This window comes from Salvia splendens, chromosome 22 (assembly GCF_004379255.2).
Source record: "Salvia splendens isolate huo1 chromosome 22, SspV2, whole genome shotgun sequence".
In the NCBI taxonomy this organism is placed as follows: Eukaryota; Viridiplantae; Streptophyta; class Magnoliopsida; order Lamiales; family Lamiaceae; genus Salvia; species Salvia splendens.
The window spans coordinates 5,248,216-5,264,604 of record NC_056053.1 but is presented as its reverse complement, the minus strand read 5'-3'; the positions used below and the strand labels follow the sequence as shown (position 1 = coordinate 5,264,604).

General features: G+C 37.4%; 3 protein-coding genes across 4 annotated transcripts; 1 reads left to right on the top strand and 2 right to left on the bottom strand.

Annotated features, from left to right (window-relative positions):
• Positions 1–61: 61 nt before the first annotated feature.
• Positions 62–7,295, bottom strand: LOC121785811 (transcriptional adapter ADA2-like). Of its 2 annotated transcripts, none has more exons than XM_042184255.1 (13): positions 7,058–7,295; positions 6,508–6,566; positions 6,238–6,416; positions 5,155–5,220; positions 4,841–4,966; positions 4,674–4,749; positions 4,406–4,466; positions 4,251–4,309; positions 3,994–4,104; positions 3,416–3,638; positions 2,425–2,635; positions 711–1,031; positions 62–579 (listed from the first exon to the last, which is right to left on the bottom strand). In XM_042184255.1, exons 1-13 carry the CDS (start codon positions 7,108–7,110, stop codon positions 388–390), a joined length of 1,737 nt encoding a protein of 578 aa, XP_042040189.1. In that variant the 5' UTR covers positions 7,111–7,295; the 3' UTR covers positions 62–387. The 2 variants fall into 2 exon arrangements, with proteins under 2 accessions (XP_042040189.1, XP_042040191.1); XM_042184257.1 differs by having other exon boundaries at positions 6,238–6,410.
• Positions 7,296–7,790: 495 nt separating this feature from the next.
• On the bottom strand, positions 7,791–12,445 carry LOC121787385 (phytochrome C-like). Its single transcript, XM_042186095.1, has 4 exons — positions 9,943–12,445; positions 8,670–9,492; positions 8,280–8,576; positions 7,791–8,175 (listed from the first exon to the last, which is right to left on the bottom strand). The coding sequence occupies exons 1-4, from the start codon at positions 11,975–11,977 to the stop codon at positions 7,950–7,952; spliced, it is 3,381 nt and encodes a 1,126-aa protein (XP_042042029.1). The 5' UTR covers positions 11,978–12,445; the 3' UTR covers positions 7,791–7,949.
• A 3,262-nt stretch (positions 12,446–15,707) lies between these two features.
• Positions 15,708–16,331, top strand: LOC121786990. Its single transcript, XM_042185578.1, has 2 exons — positions 15,708–15,991; positions 16,062–16,331. Exons 1-2 carry the CDS (start codon positions 15,774–15,776, stop codon positions 16,204–16,206), a joined length of 363 nt encoding a protein of 120 aa, XP_042041512.1. The 5' UTR covers positions 15,708–15,773; the 3' UTR covers positions 16,207–16,331.
• Positions 16,332–16,389: the final 58 nt, after the last annotated feature.

Here is a 16,389-nt window from a genome sequence, read left to right as displayed (position 1 = left end):
TTTGCCAAGCCTCGAAATACCTTAAATTCACAAATACTATCTCAGAAAACAAAACCAACGCTGAAAAAAATACTTTAAAATATTAAATAAAGTTTTTTGGTCATAAACAATCATCCAATATCCATCTTAGTTGCCGTCTTATACACTAGCATACCCTTTCTAAAAACAACCAGTTATACAGCAAGTATTTATTGTGTAAGATAATACAACCATATAATGGCAACTTGGTTGAGAATGGATTCACTATTTTCTGTTATATGCATAGATAGCTACAGTAGCCCTTCTTCCTCCCAAACCAAACCACTTACAGATCTTTCAATTAGCTTATAGTTGGAGGTAGATGTACTACTTCAACAGGCAGAGAACCAATGGACAAGTGTGTGTGATTTATACCTGAGCAATCCCCTTTTTTATAAGCATATCGTATACCTTATCAACCTTGCCGGGATCAACGTTAAACAGGCCATGCGCATCGGCTTTCTTGGTTAAGTTTCCACTTAAAATCCTCATTGACATGGTCTGCAGCATGTTGAGATAGTGTGCTGGTAAGATTCTAATCTCCACACATAGCTGTTTCTCCTGCGTTTGCGTGAGTGGTTCAGTTAGCTTCACAAAAATCAAAGAACCCATGCCTGTGCGTGTGTGTGGGATAGCCGGGGAAAGGAAGGATGGAACAGAAAAAGGAACATGCTACAAGAATAAAATCTTACAGCTTCAGAGAGTATATCAGCTCCAATAAATCCACTCACATCCCATTTATCAGAGACGTCGAAACCAGTTAATCCTCTACGATTTGATGAGGACTCCTTTCCAACAGGATCTAATACAGATGGGCTCTTGTTCCCGCCCCTGGGGCTACTAGTATCCTGATCTCCTTTCTGATGATTGATCCTTTGCAAATATTTGCCACCAGTGCCAGCCTGAGAACTTTCCATCACTCGACGGGCATTTTCCTCAAATTCCCTCTTCAATTTCTGTTCAATGAATCTCTCGGCCTCACAAGCTGTGCGGCAACCAGCAGCTCGAGCTTCCTGCATAAACAGTAGTATTGGTTTTAGAAAGTAAAACAACAACCATGTTCGTCAGATGACTGCTAGATATCATGCATACACCACCATGAAGTTCGCACTGCAAATATTAAAGAATTAGTTCTGATAAAGTTGGTTCTACCACGCCCATCTGGGCAAACCTTGAATTTAAGATGGTCTCCATTATATTTTCTGTCTTAAAGTTGACCTGAACACTTGGTGGGAAAGCTTCTGTCTTGAATAGTCACTAGAAATCTTGGGCTCCAATTTTAGGCGGGGAAATTTTGCTCAACAATTTTGTTTTTGTATAATATATAGATCTGAAACCAGTTGACTGAATAGACATGCATGTTTCTGTATTTATAATTAGAGGTAAAGCTACTGAATAGTGAGCTGCTCCAAATTCAGTTATCTACTAATGTGAAAAGGTTCAAATACCCCCCTAAGGTGTATCACAAAAATAAAGTATAACACTAAACTTTGAATTGGATCAATACAGCCTTTATGCTTCTAATTTTCGACAAATAACCCTCGAGTAATGGAAATGTTAACATTTCAGACAAATGACATGTCAAAGGGCTTTTTGAATCTGACCGAACAACTCAAGGAGGGTATTTGCACCTTACATCTCGCTTTCAACATATTTTCATCCAAATTGATGTTTTTAAAAATTTATATGTTATTTTAATTAACTGATGAAAATTAGAAACATAAAGGTTACATTTTACTCAAATGAAAATTTAGGGTTATTTGATATTTGTGATCAAGGAGATATTTGAAGTTTTGAACCTTTTCCCAATACCAAAATAAAGAAATGTTAGATAATCATACAAAATGGATATTTATCTTGATTAATAAGCTATAAGTAAAGAATCCAACCCAAACCAGCTTTTCCCATTTTTTAACAATGACAATGATTGTGTGGAAAAACTGAAGTGGGTTGGAGGGTATTGTGATACACATCACTCGTGAAGGGGGTGAAGGGGTGGAGATTATGAAAAGGGAAAGAGAAGAGAATTAAAGTTATTGATTTGGCTTAGTGGGAGAGGAAGTGGAGCAACAGGTACATAAGTGGAAGTGATGCAGCCAATTCGTGAATGCATTGTCGTTATGATAGTATTTATGTTGCCTTTTACGATTCCTAGGATGAACTTATATATGTCATTTGAGGTTTAAGAAAAAGATAGTCAAATTATTGTATTGAACGGCATTGCCGAAGCTTTCCATGAAGGAAATAGGGCCTTCGTTAGAAGGAGTTATCTCTTTTTATCATTAGTATTTTCCATTCCATTTTCAAAGTGTTTGATAAGTTTCCATTCAACTTCTACTCTAGTATAATGAACAATTAATGTAGCCTTAGAGTGTGCTTTAGTAACAGCATAACAGAGTAACATACCTGAAGATCTTCTATCCTCTTCAAAATTCTCTGCTCCTCGACAACACTCCTCAGCAACTCATCATGCTCCTCTTTGGAGTGGAACCGCATGAATACTCGATACTGATGGCACAGTTCCTTCTCTTCCACTGTAAGGTCCCTCTCAAAAGGATCAGGATATAGTAAATTTCTTTCCAAAATGAAGTCCTTCCTACGTTTCCTTTCATCGAGCCTACATAATTGATAAGATATATGAGGACCGAGAAAAGAAACTGACAGAGCTAATACCACCAATTTAACAATCAAGCATGTCTTCAAAAAAAGAAGAAACAAACACTATCAAGCATGTCTCAACTGAAACTAAACAATGGATGGGAAGTATTTATAGATTCTTTGATTTGTGGGCAGGGAGTGAAAGGACCATTTACTGGTGAATAATATGATCTAAAATTCAGACTGAGATAAGAATGGATAAGAACACCAAAATAATAAACAGAACTAATGAAGAATAATTATTGAACTGGAATAAGACCGAAGGAAAACAACAATCAGAAGAACTTCTCCTGCACACAAGCTGCAACGTGACTCGGTGATTACTAGGGTCCTAGACATGTTTCCCCATTAGCAGGCAGAAACTATTCATTTGGCCTAACCACGAAACCCATGCAGGAGCTCACGGTCCATAAATGAATAATGTAGAATTACCTAATTTGTAATAAGAAAATATGTACACCAATAATACAATGAAAGAACTGCCCTACTCATGTGCCCCCCTCTCAGTGTAGGCTCGATCCTAATGAGATTGGTCTGAACTTCTGGGTCCCTGCATTTATTTAACCTGGCTATCCGTGAATGTGTACTTAAAACATTTAGTTCAGAAATCAAGTCATTGGTATCTTAGTGATTCAACAAAATTCCAAGAAAATCCAACCAATACATAACTAGCATTTCGTCCCATGTTACACCCATGTCAAGTATTACAGCATAATGAAAAGCAGAAAGCTAAATTCACCGTTTTGAATATATATGCAAAATTCGTATTTTCAGTTCGCGCTCAGCATCAGTATCAGTCTCCTTGAATTCCATATCGGCCAGTAACTGCTCAGCATCATTGTCATACTCAATTTCAAACTCTTGTCTCTTAGAATTGTATCCACTTAATTCTTTCATTGAAACACCCTCATTATCAGATGTCCTCGGTTTTTTCTCACCAATGCTCCGGTCCAAGTGAAGCTCTGTGGATATAACAATAACAGGTAAGCTAATTAACATACAGTGATAGAGAAAGCCTTATACATAAGAACCTATCCTTCTACTATAAATAGAAAAGAGAAAACACAAAGATTCAGCGAATTAATGTTGTTCCCCGACTAAATAAACAACTGAATTTGGCACCAGACCACTGAAATGCAAAATGCACACATGTACTCGACATTGTACCAACTAGTTATCATTTGTTTGCAAATAGATGATAACCAGCATATGTCAGGAACTAAAATGGGAATGATAGATATGTAGATTTTGTAACTCAATCACAAGAAGTGAGCACTAAATGGTTGCTTTGGAGAAGCAACTCGTGAGAATGCACACCTTCCACTTTAGGAACATTCAGACCATCCTTGCTGAGGGCTTTCTCAGATGTCCTCTTACCGGCCCCTGTTGCCATTTTAGCACCACTGGAACCTGCAATAGTGCCTGCCTCTGAAATGAAGAACCAATCAGACTAAACAACTTATGACACAGACACAAATAACCAAAGAATAAGATAATTTATCCCTGACCATCTACACAAGAGCTTTTTGGTACAGAAATGATAAGACAGCCAGTTCCAAAAGTATGAGATGTACCAGAAGAGATGCTTGAGGAAGAACGCCCTGTTTGACCTTCCTTCTTTTGATCTTCCATTCTGCCCACATAAAATGAAGTAGAACCATAGATTTCACAACAAAGATTAAAGATGCAAAAGTAGAAAAACACAAAAACAAAAATTCTGCATGTTTACTTGATTCTTGCAGCAAAAGGTGACACTTCTTTCCCATCAACTTCTCCAGACATAGTAGCTCCTGTAATTTATGTTTAATTATTGAAAGCATAAAGAAACACGTATTACCCTTAGTTCAAAACCAGAAAAATGCCAATATATGATTGACCAAGAAGCTATATATGATTTGAGTTAGAAAACAAGGTGTGGGGTGAAAGCTTGATATTCCAATTAACAAAGGACTAAACAAACTACCATAAAAGAAGACAAAAAAAATCACCCATGTTACCTTTCTTAGTTTCATCGTTTTCTTTGGCCATTGCAAGGAGTTCCTCTTTATTCTTCCCCATCACATGGGACATGTCCTGTTGGAACCAGCAAGATCAGATACTTAACTTCATGCTTCCATGTCGAGGCATATAGACAAAGGACAAGTTGGAAAACAGTATGACATACCGGAAGAGGGAAGCATGGGGAATTCATGTACACCCTGTTGTAGTGTTCAATACATTGTGATCTACTCTTGGTTCCAACATGTTCTGCCACTTCGCTCCAGTTTGCTAGTCCATACATTTCAATGCCCTGTGGAACAAAGTTAAATACAGTAATAGGAATAGGTTGTGATAGCCAGCTGTTCAGGGCAGAATATTTTGAGGACATTTAACAATGTGTATGTCAGAAAACTGAATATATGTCTCGAAGATTATTTTTTTGATGAACTTCCACAGTAGAGTTCAAAGACGTGTATTTCCAAGAATAAAAGAGAATACCTCCAGAAGTAACATCTCCTCATCTGCATTCCAGTCAGGACATATAAGGGGAAATGCTAAGTTATCCTGTTCAAACACAAATGATATAACACACATGGTAGAAACTAGAAAGAGATTAACCACGTGAGAAAATAAAATTCTGATAGTATTAACAAACAGGCATAAAAGGACAACAAAGGAACTAATAAAAGAGTTATCAACCAGATTGTTAACTCCAGCAGTTTTGCCAACATCAACTTCAAATACCAACATTACAACTTCCAAAAGCGTAATATCTGAATCATCGTTCACTATGAGAACTATCCAATAAATTATTAAGTTGACCAGTACCATATACTCCATCAGTCCCATTATTCATGGCACATAGTACATTTTAGGCTGTCCCATATAACATGGCATGTTTTTTAAGACACCTTTATTACTCACACAACTTCATGGAGTAATATATATTCCTCACAGCACTTTTCAACTCTCCTAAATACTCGTGCCCAAAAGAACTTCTCATAAATAATGGGACGGAGGGAGTACAATTTATTACCTCCATAAATTTCAGATATTCCTCGAGACAACTAAACTCAGAAAGTTCATTGATGCACATAAAGCTTAGTGTGAAGTATAATTCTTTCTAAACATGATATGAAGGAGACCAATAATGTGACATGGACACTGAATAATGGAGGCATAAAAACATTCATGCGGACAATGTAAGAAAATATTTTTGTCGTTTTAGTTTGTAAGTTACATAAAATTTTATTAGGAAATAGGGCTTGATGCACAAGAGGCCCTTTTGTTACAGAAATCATGCACCCTTGTGTTGCATTTATTGCACCGAAAGCCCCTTATATTCCAAAAATTCTACACGGTTTTCAATTGCAGCAACAAAAGGACGAGGTTCTCTTATTTTCAAGAAATTGGTGCCACCAACTTGGCGTGTCAATAACCAAGTGAGTCATGGTATTTTGGTTATGTTGTATTGTTGTTGGAGCAAATAAAACTTTGCAAAAGTTTAGAATAAAGGTATCATCAAGAAAATGTTAACGAAAGCAGCCGAGGGAAATAAAGTATTTATCAAATTTAACTCACCATAACTCTATAAAGATGGCTGCTTTTGTGAGGAAAGACCTCAGCGCCAACAGAAAAGCATTCAACACAGAGGTCGAAGTCAGAACATATAACACACTTGATCCGAGTCTTTCCAGAAATGTCTTTGTTGCAGTAGTTACAATGGTATAAAGCCTTCTTTCCATCAGTAATTCCTGGAACTTTTTCAGGCACAAATTAAATAGTTATAAGATCAGGACTGAAATCTGTTTCAGTGACATTCATAATTGGTCAACATAACAAACGCCATACCAGGAGGTGCGCTATCTGTATTCTCCACATTTTGAGCTGTGCGTTTTCTCTTTGACCGACTGAAAATTCAATGTAGAATTTAAACTCTTGAACAAATTGTGTTTGACTGGATTTCTTCAAAGATAATGTCTAATACTAATAAAATATTGAATGGCCATAGTAAATATATAATCTTTAGTTCCTCCAATTTTTATGAAGGACTGCACTTCATTTAGCTAAAACCCATATGCTACAGATGTAAAGCTGCTTACTTTTGCTCAAATTCATAAGTCACTATACCTAGCAAGTCTGTAATGCTGCTTAATTTTGCTAGCTAGTAAAAGTCTAATATTCTGAAGGTATCTAACATAAGCTCAAATAGCAAAACCACTTAGTTCATTAACAGATTATGCACTAGAACGAGCTCAACTCATTTGCAGCCCTAACCAGCTCAAAAACATAATTAGAGCTCAAATGAACAAAAGCTAAAGCATCCAAACATCAGCACGTGGTAATAAGAAATCGAAATGAATTGAGAAACCGTGAGATGAATTGAATTGATGAGCCGAACCTTTGTCCAGGGTCATCTGCAGTGGCCTGAGAGGCGGCGCGTGAACGTCCCATCCCGGCGGAAAAATCGAACTTGCAGCAAATTAAGGGTTAGTAGGGCTCCAATCAATGGGGAAATCCGTAGCAAATCAAAATTCCCCTTTGCAAAACGGTTGTGTCGGATCCGACACTCACAATTAAAGCGCCAAAACCAATCCGTTAAATTTCGCTCTGCTGCCCAAACTATTTATTTGCCCCTAAACTTTTTCGTAATTTCTTTACTACCTTAATATCTATTTTTCCTTTTTATTTATTAATTTAGAATCTTTTAAGATACGATACGTTAACTTAACCGATGGTTCGATAATAAGGCATAGATTAGTTGGTAAGATAATTTTTCCAATCCGAAAGGTAAATATGAAACAATTGTAAATCATTTTGCTAAAACATTTGAACCGTTTGGTTCAATTTTTGAATTGTAATCAAAGCAAGTCTTCCAGCCAAAACAGAGTTATATACTTAATTTTCGTATGTTTTTATATCATTGCATTTTGTGTGCTTGTTAAATTAAGAGAAAAAAATAGCTAGTGCGAATCAGAAACCGCCAAAAATTGGTATAAACCGGTCAATTTTGATTTGAAACCGGAACAAAACCAGAGCCGAGCCGTGGAATCATTTACCGGGCCGGGCCGATGACACGTCTTCTTGGATTGCTCCTCTAAACAACTCAACTGAAAACATATCACGTACTCCAGTTAATATTGAATTTTAGTGATAGAACATCACTAGAAGTTAGAAAAGTATAGACGATTTTTAATAAAATCAGATACATTCATACATATATCTATATACACAAGTGAAGTTGATGAATATTTGACAGCATATTTATTGCATTGATGAATTTGGTGGTGCGATCATTTAGCAGCTGCTACTGGGAATTCCAAAACAATAATGAAACACGCCCGCTCCGCGTCTCTAAGGTACTGCACGCTGCCGTTCATGATCTTCACCAGCTTCTGGCTCATGTACAGTCCCAGACCTTCCCTCGAAGACGAAGACGCTGATGATGATCCGCTCTGGTCGTGATAGAACATCTCTTGTATCAACTCTTCTGGGATTCCTGGTGTTGGATGACTGATCCTGTTCATACAAAAACAAACCACATTTTCATTCTCATTCTCATTCTCATTCTCATTCTTCTTAAAAGAAAAAAACTGGAATTTTGTTCAGTCTATGTTTATTACCGGAATTCGAGATGGAGAACATGCATATACTTCCCTATGCTCTCCTTTCTGGGAATCAGTCTCAAAACAACTGTTGATCCTTCAAGTGCAGGAGTGAACAACACTGCACTGCCTAGAAAGTCTGACAGGACTTGCTGGACTCTCAATATATCGCCGTATAGGTACATGCTTGACATCTCATCCGGCACCTCCTTTGTGATCTGCACCTCTCGCTCCCGGCTCAGGCTCATCACTTGATTCATTACCACTTGTAGCGCCTCCCCCAGATTGAACTCATCTGAGTTTATCTCTATGTAGCTGGACAAACAAAACGAAATATCTATCAAAAATAGATTTCATTTTATTTGCAGGTAAAATCACCAACCAACCAGCCCATTTATACATACATACCTTTCTTCGATGCCCTCAATATCAGTATCACTGATGATCTTGGCCAATTGGTCGCGACACAATTTGCTAGTGTGGAGTAGCTGTGTCTGTTCTTTACTCAAATCAGAGGAGGATCCCATCATGTCCTGAACAAGCTTTATCCCACTCAACGGGTTTCTCATTTCACTGCGGATGTAGGCTAACTTCGTCTGAATATCTGAAGCAGCTTCTTCACTCGCTTTTTGCATATCTATTGCGCGTTGAAGTTCAGGACCAGCGACGTGAAGAAAGCACAGCACGCCGCTGATCTTGCCTTGTGAATCCATCCTCCTGCTTGCAGAAATCAATGCTTCCACATATTTATGTTGATGGTCGAAGAAACCAAATACCAGCTTATCAGCTTCTTTTCCCCCGGAAATAACACCACTCAGTAATATTCTGAGCTTTGTTAGCGTGTCCTGATCTTTCACCTGGCAACCGAAAGAATGGACCGTGAACACCTCGCCAACAAGCATTTGGTCAATGGCTTGCTCCCTCTTCACACCAGATATCTTCTGCATAGCTTCGTTCCACTCCACACATCGTCCTTGCTCATCCATCATAAAGATAGGAGGAATCAGTGGACAAGGATTCCTCACAACACCAACATAATCACCCTGTACCCTATTGCACTTATCCAATATCCTCATTTTCCCAGTAACATCTTGCCCAACAAAGCAAACACCAATTATATTTCCCTTCACATCTTGACTGCAACATGCGTTAGCCACCAAGATGATAGAACCCTTGTCTTCCTGAGAATCAAATGCTTTTAGTCTTATCTCCACATCCTTCTCTTCCTTGCCTGCAGTGAAACAAAAGGTCTTTTCAACCCCTAAATACCTAAAGAGGGTATAACAATTGTATGTATCACATAATAAACATCCATAGTTGATTGAAGGTCAGTAGAACCAATCGCACTGCCTTGGTTTCTGAAGAATATTCATTTTGGAACAGAGTAATAGCCAAAATTCAGCAAGACACATTGTCTTAACTGACTCCAGATAACAAAGAAAAGACATCTATTCTTGCCTCTCTAAATTTATTTCCTATCTTTTCACCCACTTCAAGTACAGTTGATATTTCATTTTGTGAGTTAATCTATAGTTTTGAAGAATGAGAGAAAGAGGGAACACATAATTTGTTTATGTAAGAAAATTGCATCCATATGTACTCACATACATCCAAATTGCTAAAGGTAAGAAAATATGAAATTTACGAGCAAGAGTATAAAAGAAATATGGAAGTACATCACCTTTTAAAGCTAGGGATAGCATGCGTTTCATCCTCTGAGCCGCATCATCAGCTACCAGATTAATGAATGGTGTGCCAAGAGCTTTTCCCATATCTAGGCCAGTAAGTTCAGCCACTTTACTGTTCCAGCCATTGATACAACCAGATGCATCTACAGCCAAAATAGGTATGGATGCAGTTTCAATGAGGCGAACCATTTCATTTGTAACAACACGAAGCTCATCCACCCTATGAATACTTGTGTCATCTGCTGGGACATTAACAATCATTTTGGAATCATCTGCTGCATGATCTTGTAAAGATCCTCTCAATATAAGCTGCAATGAATGGATTGCATCCATTTCTACATCTTCCCACGGTAGGCTCCTTCTCTTCACCACCTCAAGGAAGGCCTTAAAAGATGACCGTGGATGCATTTTTCTCCCATCATCTTTCTCTACAGGGTCATGTTTCGCACCACCCCACTTGATCTCCTTTGCTGTATGTGACCGGAACCAAAACAGAAAGTCGGTGGAAGTAATTTTCACAGCAGCGACTCCACATACAGCATCACCAAGAACTGTGGCATGTGGATAGCCTGCTTCCATGAGACTGTCTGTGCTTAATCCAGTACTGCCACCATGGGATTCTAGAAGCCATCCAGCAATATCCCTAATTTGTGCCTCTGTGGGCGTGACTCCAAGGAACCAGCATTTTTTGCGGTAGTAAAGTGCAGCTCCATCGCACTTGACAAGGTCCATCACATTAGGCGACTGATTTATGATGCCCATTGGGGCATCTCTAAGAAGCATATCACAAAGCACAGTTTGAGTTCGCAGTATATGCCTTTCCCTCATTTGAGCAGCCAACTCAACCTCCTTGTTCATTTGAACACTGAAAACCTGAATCAGGAACTCACACGCATACCTTAACGGATAAGGGACAAATCTGGGGCTGGAATGGTGGCAAACCACCAAACCCCACAATTTCCTTCTCTTTTGCTGATTGCTATCAGTCTCATCATCATCATCCTCTTCGTTTATGGTTACAGACATGGCCAATGATGCAATGGAACCCATGCTTGCCATGTATTGGGCATGACAGCCATGTGGAGACCTTAAGGCAGAACCAGTAAGACTGAGGGGCTGAGCCAATGCCTTATCTTGCACTAGCTTCACAGGCTTTGCCAAGCAATCGCATATCATCCTAACCTTGTTCTTCATGAAGAGGAACCTCGACGCTTGTGGTATATCAGTGGCAGGGTAGTGCAACCCAAGATAGGGTTCTGCGTCAGGGCCACACGACTCCGCAATGACTTCCCCGTGCTCATCCTCGTGAAACTTATAAACCATCACACGGTCATAACCAGTCAAATCCTTCACCTCTCTAACCAACACGTCACACAAGAGCGATATATTCCCACTTGAGACCGACTGCAGCTTAGAGATGGCTTTCGCTGCAAGCTTATAAGAGTTCAAAGCCCCAGCAGCAGTCACAGGCACATCAGATGGATTCACAGGCTCAAGATCTATAACCAATCCAACATCAATCCTGTGCAAAACAGCATAGAAGGGCTTACCAGTGCTTTTCGTGTGGACCAAAATCGGATTAAGAACATTCACTTCCCCAAAATTGGAAGCCGTGTGCAGTGCAGCAGCACCAGAAGGTTGAAAAAGAGTCCTCGCATCAACACCAAAGCTTAAAACCTCTTGCTGCTCCATACTCGGAACCGCCTGTGGGGCCAAATCAAGCATCTCTGATGCGTTCTCGCTAAACGCCAGGACACCGAAACTCTTCTCATCAACAGCAATCAAGCAGCCAAAAGGCTGAATCAGGCTCCCCCTCTGCATCTTCTGCAGATAAGCAGACACCGTCGAGGAAGGAACATCGCTAGACGCATTAACCGAAACGGAGTAATCAAACGGCTGCTCGGATTTCTCGTAATCCACATGGAGCTTCGCGTCAATCGGGGTTTGGATCAGTAGACGAGCGCCTGGCCTGGACCTGACAGAGCTCCCCCTAGAGCAGCTGCTCTTCTTCGTCGTCGATTGCGACATCCCAATCTCAATTCAGTCCACCAACATATCCAAGCAATCAAAAAAAACGAAAAAACCCCTTCCAATCACACATTGCCCAATCTCCTAATTCCTATTACCGAAAATTGGGGGGGAAGGATAAGAAAAGGGAAAACAAGGTAAACCGCATCGAAATAGGATATTTTATGTTGAAACAAATTAGCAGAGCTGTCGCGAAACAGCAAGTAAGCTTTAGTTTAGAAAGGGAAATGGAATCCAGAAAGCAAATATACTTAATTGATGGCGAAACGTAGGCGAGTCACCCTAAGGATGAAAGTGGTAAAAGTCAATGCGCAAAACTGGAGATGAATATACATTAAGCAGTAGCAGTAGCAGTAGCAGTAGCAAAAGCCATTTCATGATTGATTGATTGTGGTTGATACAGTTTATTGGTAGAGCAAGTTTGGTAATGGCGGTTACTCACTATTCTCTCACTACATTCATTTCAATGTCAGCACCGCTTCTATACTATCACTTCGGATGTATACTATCACTTCGGATGTTGGTCACGTCATTGAATTTGAATACCTAACTTCTGTTTTTCTTAAAAACATTTCTAATAATTACAAAGATGGAGTATTAATAATTCAAGATTTTCAAGATGAATTAGGAATTCTCACTGCACAGTGGCGGACATCCCCAACGACATCTCGAAGGACTTCCCACAATAAAAAAAAATTCACAAATTCTCAAATTAAACAATTTCCAAAAGTAAGAAAATTACAGAATTAAATAGTCGACACAAATACAGAGAAAATGCAACCACTTTATTTAAAAAATATATATACTTCATTATAAAAAAAATAGATAATTGCTAAAAAAAATTACATTATTACAAAAATCTACATTATTAATACAAGTTGTGCGAATGAAATTAAGTTCAACGGGATGTATTTATAGAAATTTTAAAAAAATATTTAATGCAATAAACGGGAATTCCGCGCGGGCGTCCGTGGGAGTCAACGCAATGGCGAACGTCCGCGCGGCGTCGCGACGGAATTCAGCGTAAACGCCGCGGAACTGCGGAATTCCGGCACGCCAGTCGGAATTCCTCTGGGACAGGCGCCATTGCTGATGTTCTAATGTTTACCCCTTTCGTCCCAAGGTAAATGACCCTTTGTTTAAGATATGAAATTTAAGAAATTTGATGTATAAAAGTAAAAGTATATAGAGAGTGAAGTATAACAGAGAAAGATAGGATAAAATAGTATAGAAGATTTTTGCCTAAAAAATTACTCAAATACCTTTGGACAACTCGAAAAGAAATATAGTACAGTACAACTCAACTATTTTGAAGCGGATTGAGTAATAACAACTATTTTCATTTTAATATGTCTCTTAAAATTATGCACTTTCTATTTTAGAGTACTTATTTTCTCTCTAATGAAGAGGGATTAATTCTCCCTTAATAATACATCAATCACTTTTTTTATTATTTCTTACTTTATCAATTATGTATTAAAACTCGTATCATTACAAAAGTCGATACTCTTCCCTTCCCATAAAATAGACACTTCTAGGATGACGCGCGTTTAATGCGAAATTCATTCAATATGACAGAGGTACAAATAAAAAGTATTTTAAGTGTTGTTAGTGGATAATGTGTTTAACCTCATTAGAGAGAAAAAGTTACCAAAACTAAATGTGGACTATTTTGTTAGATGGACCAAAATGAAAAGAGTATTTATTTTTATGGGACGCAATGTGTAGTATTTATAAAGGACATGTGGATTATTATACTCCATCCGTCCCATATAAATAAGCTAAATTTCCTTTTTCGTCTGTCACATAGAAATAACTCATATCTATTTATGAACTTTTTCTCCTTAACTTTTATTTATCATTTATGGGTCTCACCATCCACAATATTATTTTAAAGGGAAAATTGTCATTTAAATCACAACTTTTGGTTGACTTCTAGTCTATCCCATAACTTATAAAATTAAACTCATTAAATCATAACTTTTGCATATTTCTTAATTTGTCCCATGCAATTAAAGTTTTGATGAAATTTGTTATTTAAATCATGATTTTTTTTAACTTTAGGATAAATTTAGCATTATTCCATATTATGATGGTTAGATGATTATTAATTAATTGGTGAAGATATAATGACGAACAGTATAAAAATTACAACAAATTTCATCAAAATTTTATTTGTATAGGACAATTTAGAAATGTACAAAAGTTGTGATTTAATTAGCTACTTTTATAAGTTATGAAATGAACAATAAATTAATCAAAAGTTAAGATTTAAATGATAATTTTTATATTTTAAACTACTTTTTCACTCTCTTACTATATTATAGTCTCTCTTACTTTATCCACTCTCCATTTTTACTATTTATTATTTATTTTTAAAAAATAAGTGCTTAAAATGAAACGCCTCAGCTATAATGGGAAATAAATGGAGTATTCCTTAATCTATTTTCATATAATGACATTGATTCTCATTTCAAATTTCCAATTGACTAATAGACTACGTCCATTGCATAGGGTGGAAACTAGTTAAAGATAAACAAAAATTCGGATTGAAAATAGATATCATATGAACATAATAATAAATTTTTTATTTATTTTATAAGGAAAAAATGGATTAAAAATGAAGAAAATGAAACCTTTGGCAAGAAAGTAAAACAGTGAAAAGGAAAATAAAGTAAAAACCACAAAAGCAGATATGGATAAAATACAAAAACTGCAGAAAAGGAAGGGGCTAACCCCCACTCTCACACAATGCGTGTAATTCACTGCAAGCATTTCACCCCAAACGTGATTGGTACTCGCGCGTGATGCGGGAGCTCCGTATGATACACTGGGACGAGGATTTGATTTTCAGTTTGATTTTTGCAAATATCGAATCCTAATGAAAATATTTCGATAAAGTAAAATGAATTATAGTACTACAAATTAAAATTCAAAGAAAAAAAAATAGAAATTGCAAAATATTATCTAAAATCAACTTAAATTTTTTTGAAATGGATTATAAATTAAAAATGATCATAACATAATCTTCAATTTGATATACAATATTGAGATTTTGAAAGACTATTAGCTGAGAGTGAGACTAGGATTATAATGAATAAATCTTTAAACCTGATAATGCAATATAGAAAGTCTTAAATTACGATAGTTAAAAGTGAAATGAGACCACTAGATTTAACGTAGTGTTTCACTTTCTTAAGTTATTTTAGACCTTTTTAACATATAGGTATGAGCATGACAGAACCCATAGACCATGTGTTTCGTTCGCCAAACACACGGCTTGTGTGGGACAACGAATGGGTATAGAACATCTTCCACATCCCGTGTGGTTTGTCGAAAGCGGTGGAGCGAAGAAAGCGTACGGTCCGTATGCATGGACATCGCCTCGAACGATGGGGGGAACAATGCAAAATTGCAAATTTCTTAGATCTAGGTGTTTTCCTCCATTTTCATATACACCCAATTCCTTTCATTTTGGAGGTTTTCAAGACTTTAAATAAAGTAATAAAAACTCCCCTCAGAGACTTTTTTTCTTATTTGGGCCAACAAATTCTATTTTGATGTGCAAAATTTATACTGGGCCCAATAAAAGCTTGAACCTTTTTTATCATTGGGCCAACACAAGTCCAATTTGGGCCTAACCCGGATCAAGGAGATTGGGCCACCATTTTAATTTGAACAAAGGGTGAGCCACAAGATTCTAGATAAGATATGTATGTAGATTCTAAGTTCTAAATCAAACATCTGTTCCATACATGGACAAAATCTTGCAAAAAGATTACTAAGATTCAAGAATATGGCAGCAGAAGTAGGCATTTTCTCTGCTGTCAGTTTAAAGCTCCCAATTACAAATCACAAGCTATTTTCTCCTCCTTTTCCACTTCACAATCTCAAGAAAAGAAGCCATGGTTTCAAAGTTTCAGCAAATTTAGGTGGTGGAGGAGAGCCTGGAGAGGGAGAAATCAAGAAAGGAGGGAAAAAGAAGTTCATCACCAAGGAACAAGAACCAGAACAGTAATTTTCATTACATGCCACTTAGTATTATGCAAGAACATTGGTGTGTACTAATGTTTTATCTATGTAGGTATTGGCAAACAGCAGGCGAGAGAGAAGGGGAGAATCCCATGAAAACACCACTCCCTTACATAATCATCTTTGGTATGTCAACTCCTTTTGTTATTTTAGCCATTGCTTTTGCCAATGGCTGGATTAAGGCCCCTATTAGATGATCATGTTCACTAATTTGTATAAATACTACACTACACTACACTATCAATTTCTTCCTCATTTTTGTCTTCTTCACTTTTGGAATGTACCTAAACTCTCATGTTTCAATCTCTTTTTTACTTTGTTATTGTTTGTTGTTTACTATGCCTCATTCTTCCCTATCATACTAATCAAGTTTAAATGGT

Coding starts and splice junctions, on each gene's coding strand:
- LOC121785811 (XM_042184255.1), bottom strand. CDS start 7,110: ATGGGACGTTCACGCGCCGCCTCTCAGGCCACTGCAGATGACCCTGGA. Junction 6,417..6,507: donor TACAGATAGCGCACCTCCTG/GTATGGCGTTTG, acceptor TGCCTGAAAAAG/TTCCAGGAATTACTGATGGA. Junction 4,750..4,840: donor CCCCATGCTTCCCTCTTCCG/GTATGTCATACT, acceptor TGGTTCCAACAG/GACATGTCCCATGTGATGGG.
- LOC121787385 (XM_042186095.1), bottom strand. CDS start 11,977: ATGTCGCAATCGACGACGAAGAAGAGCAGCTGCTCTAGGGGGAGCTCT. Junction 9,493..9,942: donor GCTATCCCTAGCTTTAAAAG/GTGATGTACTTC, acceptor GTTTCACTGCAG/GCAAGGAAGAGAAGGATGTG. Junction 8,577..8,669: donor ATTGAGGGCATCGAAGAAAG/GTATGTATGTAT, acceptor TTGTTTGTCCAG/CTACATAGAGATAAACTCAG.
- LOC121786990 (XM_042185578.1), top strand. CDS start 15,774: ATGGCAGCAGAAGTAGGCATTTTCTCTGCTGTCAGTTTAAAGCTCCCA. Junction 15,992..16,061: donor AAGGAACAAGAACCAGAACA/GTAATTTTCATT, acceptor TTATCTATGTAG/GTATTGGCAAACAGCAGGCG.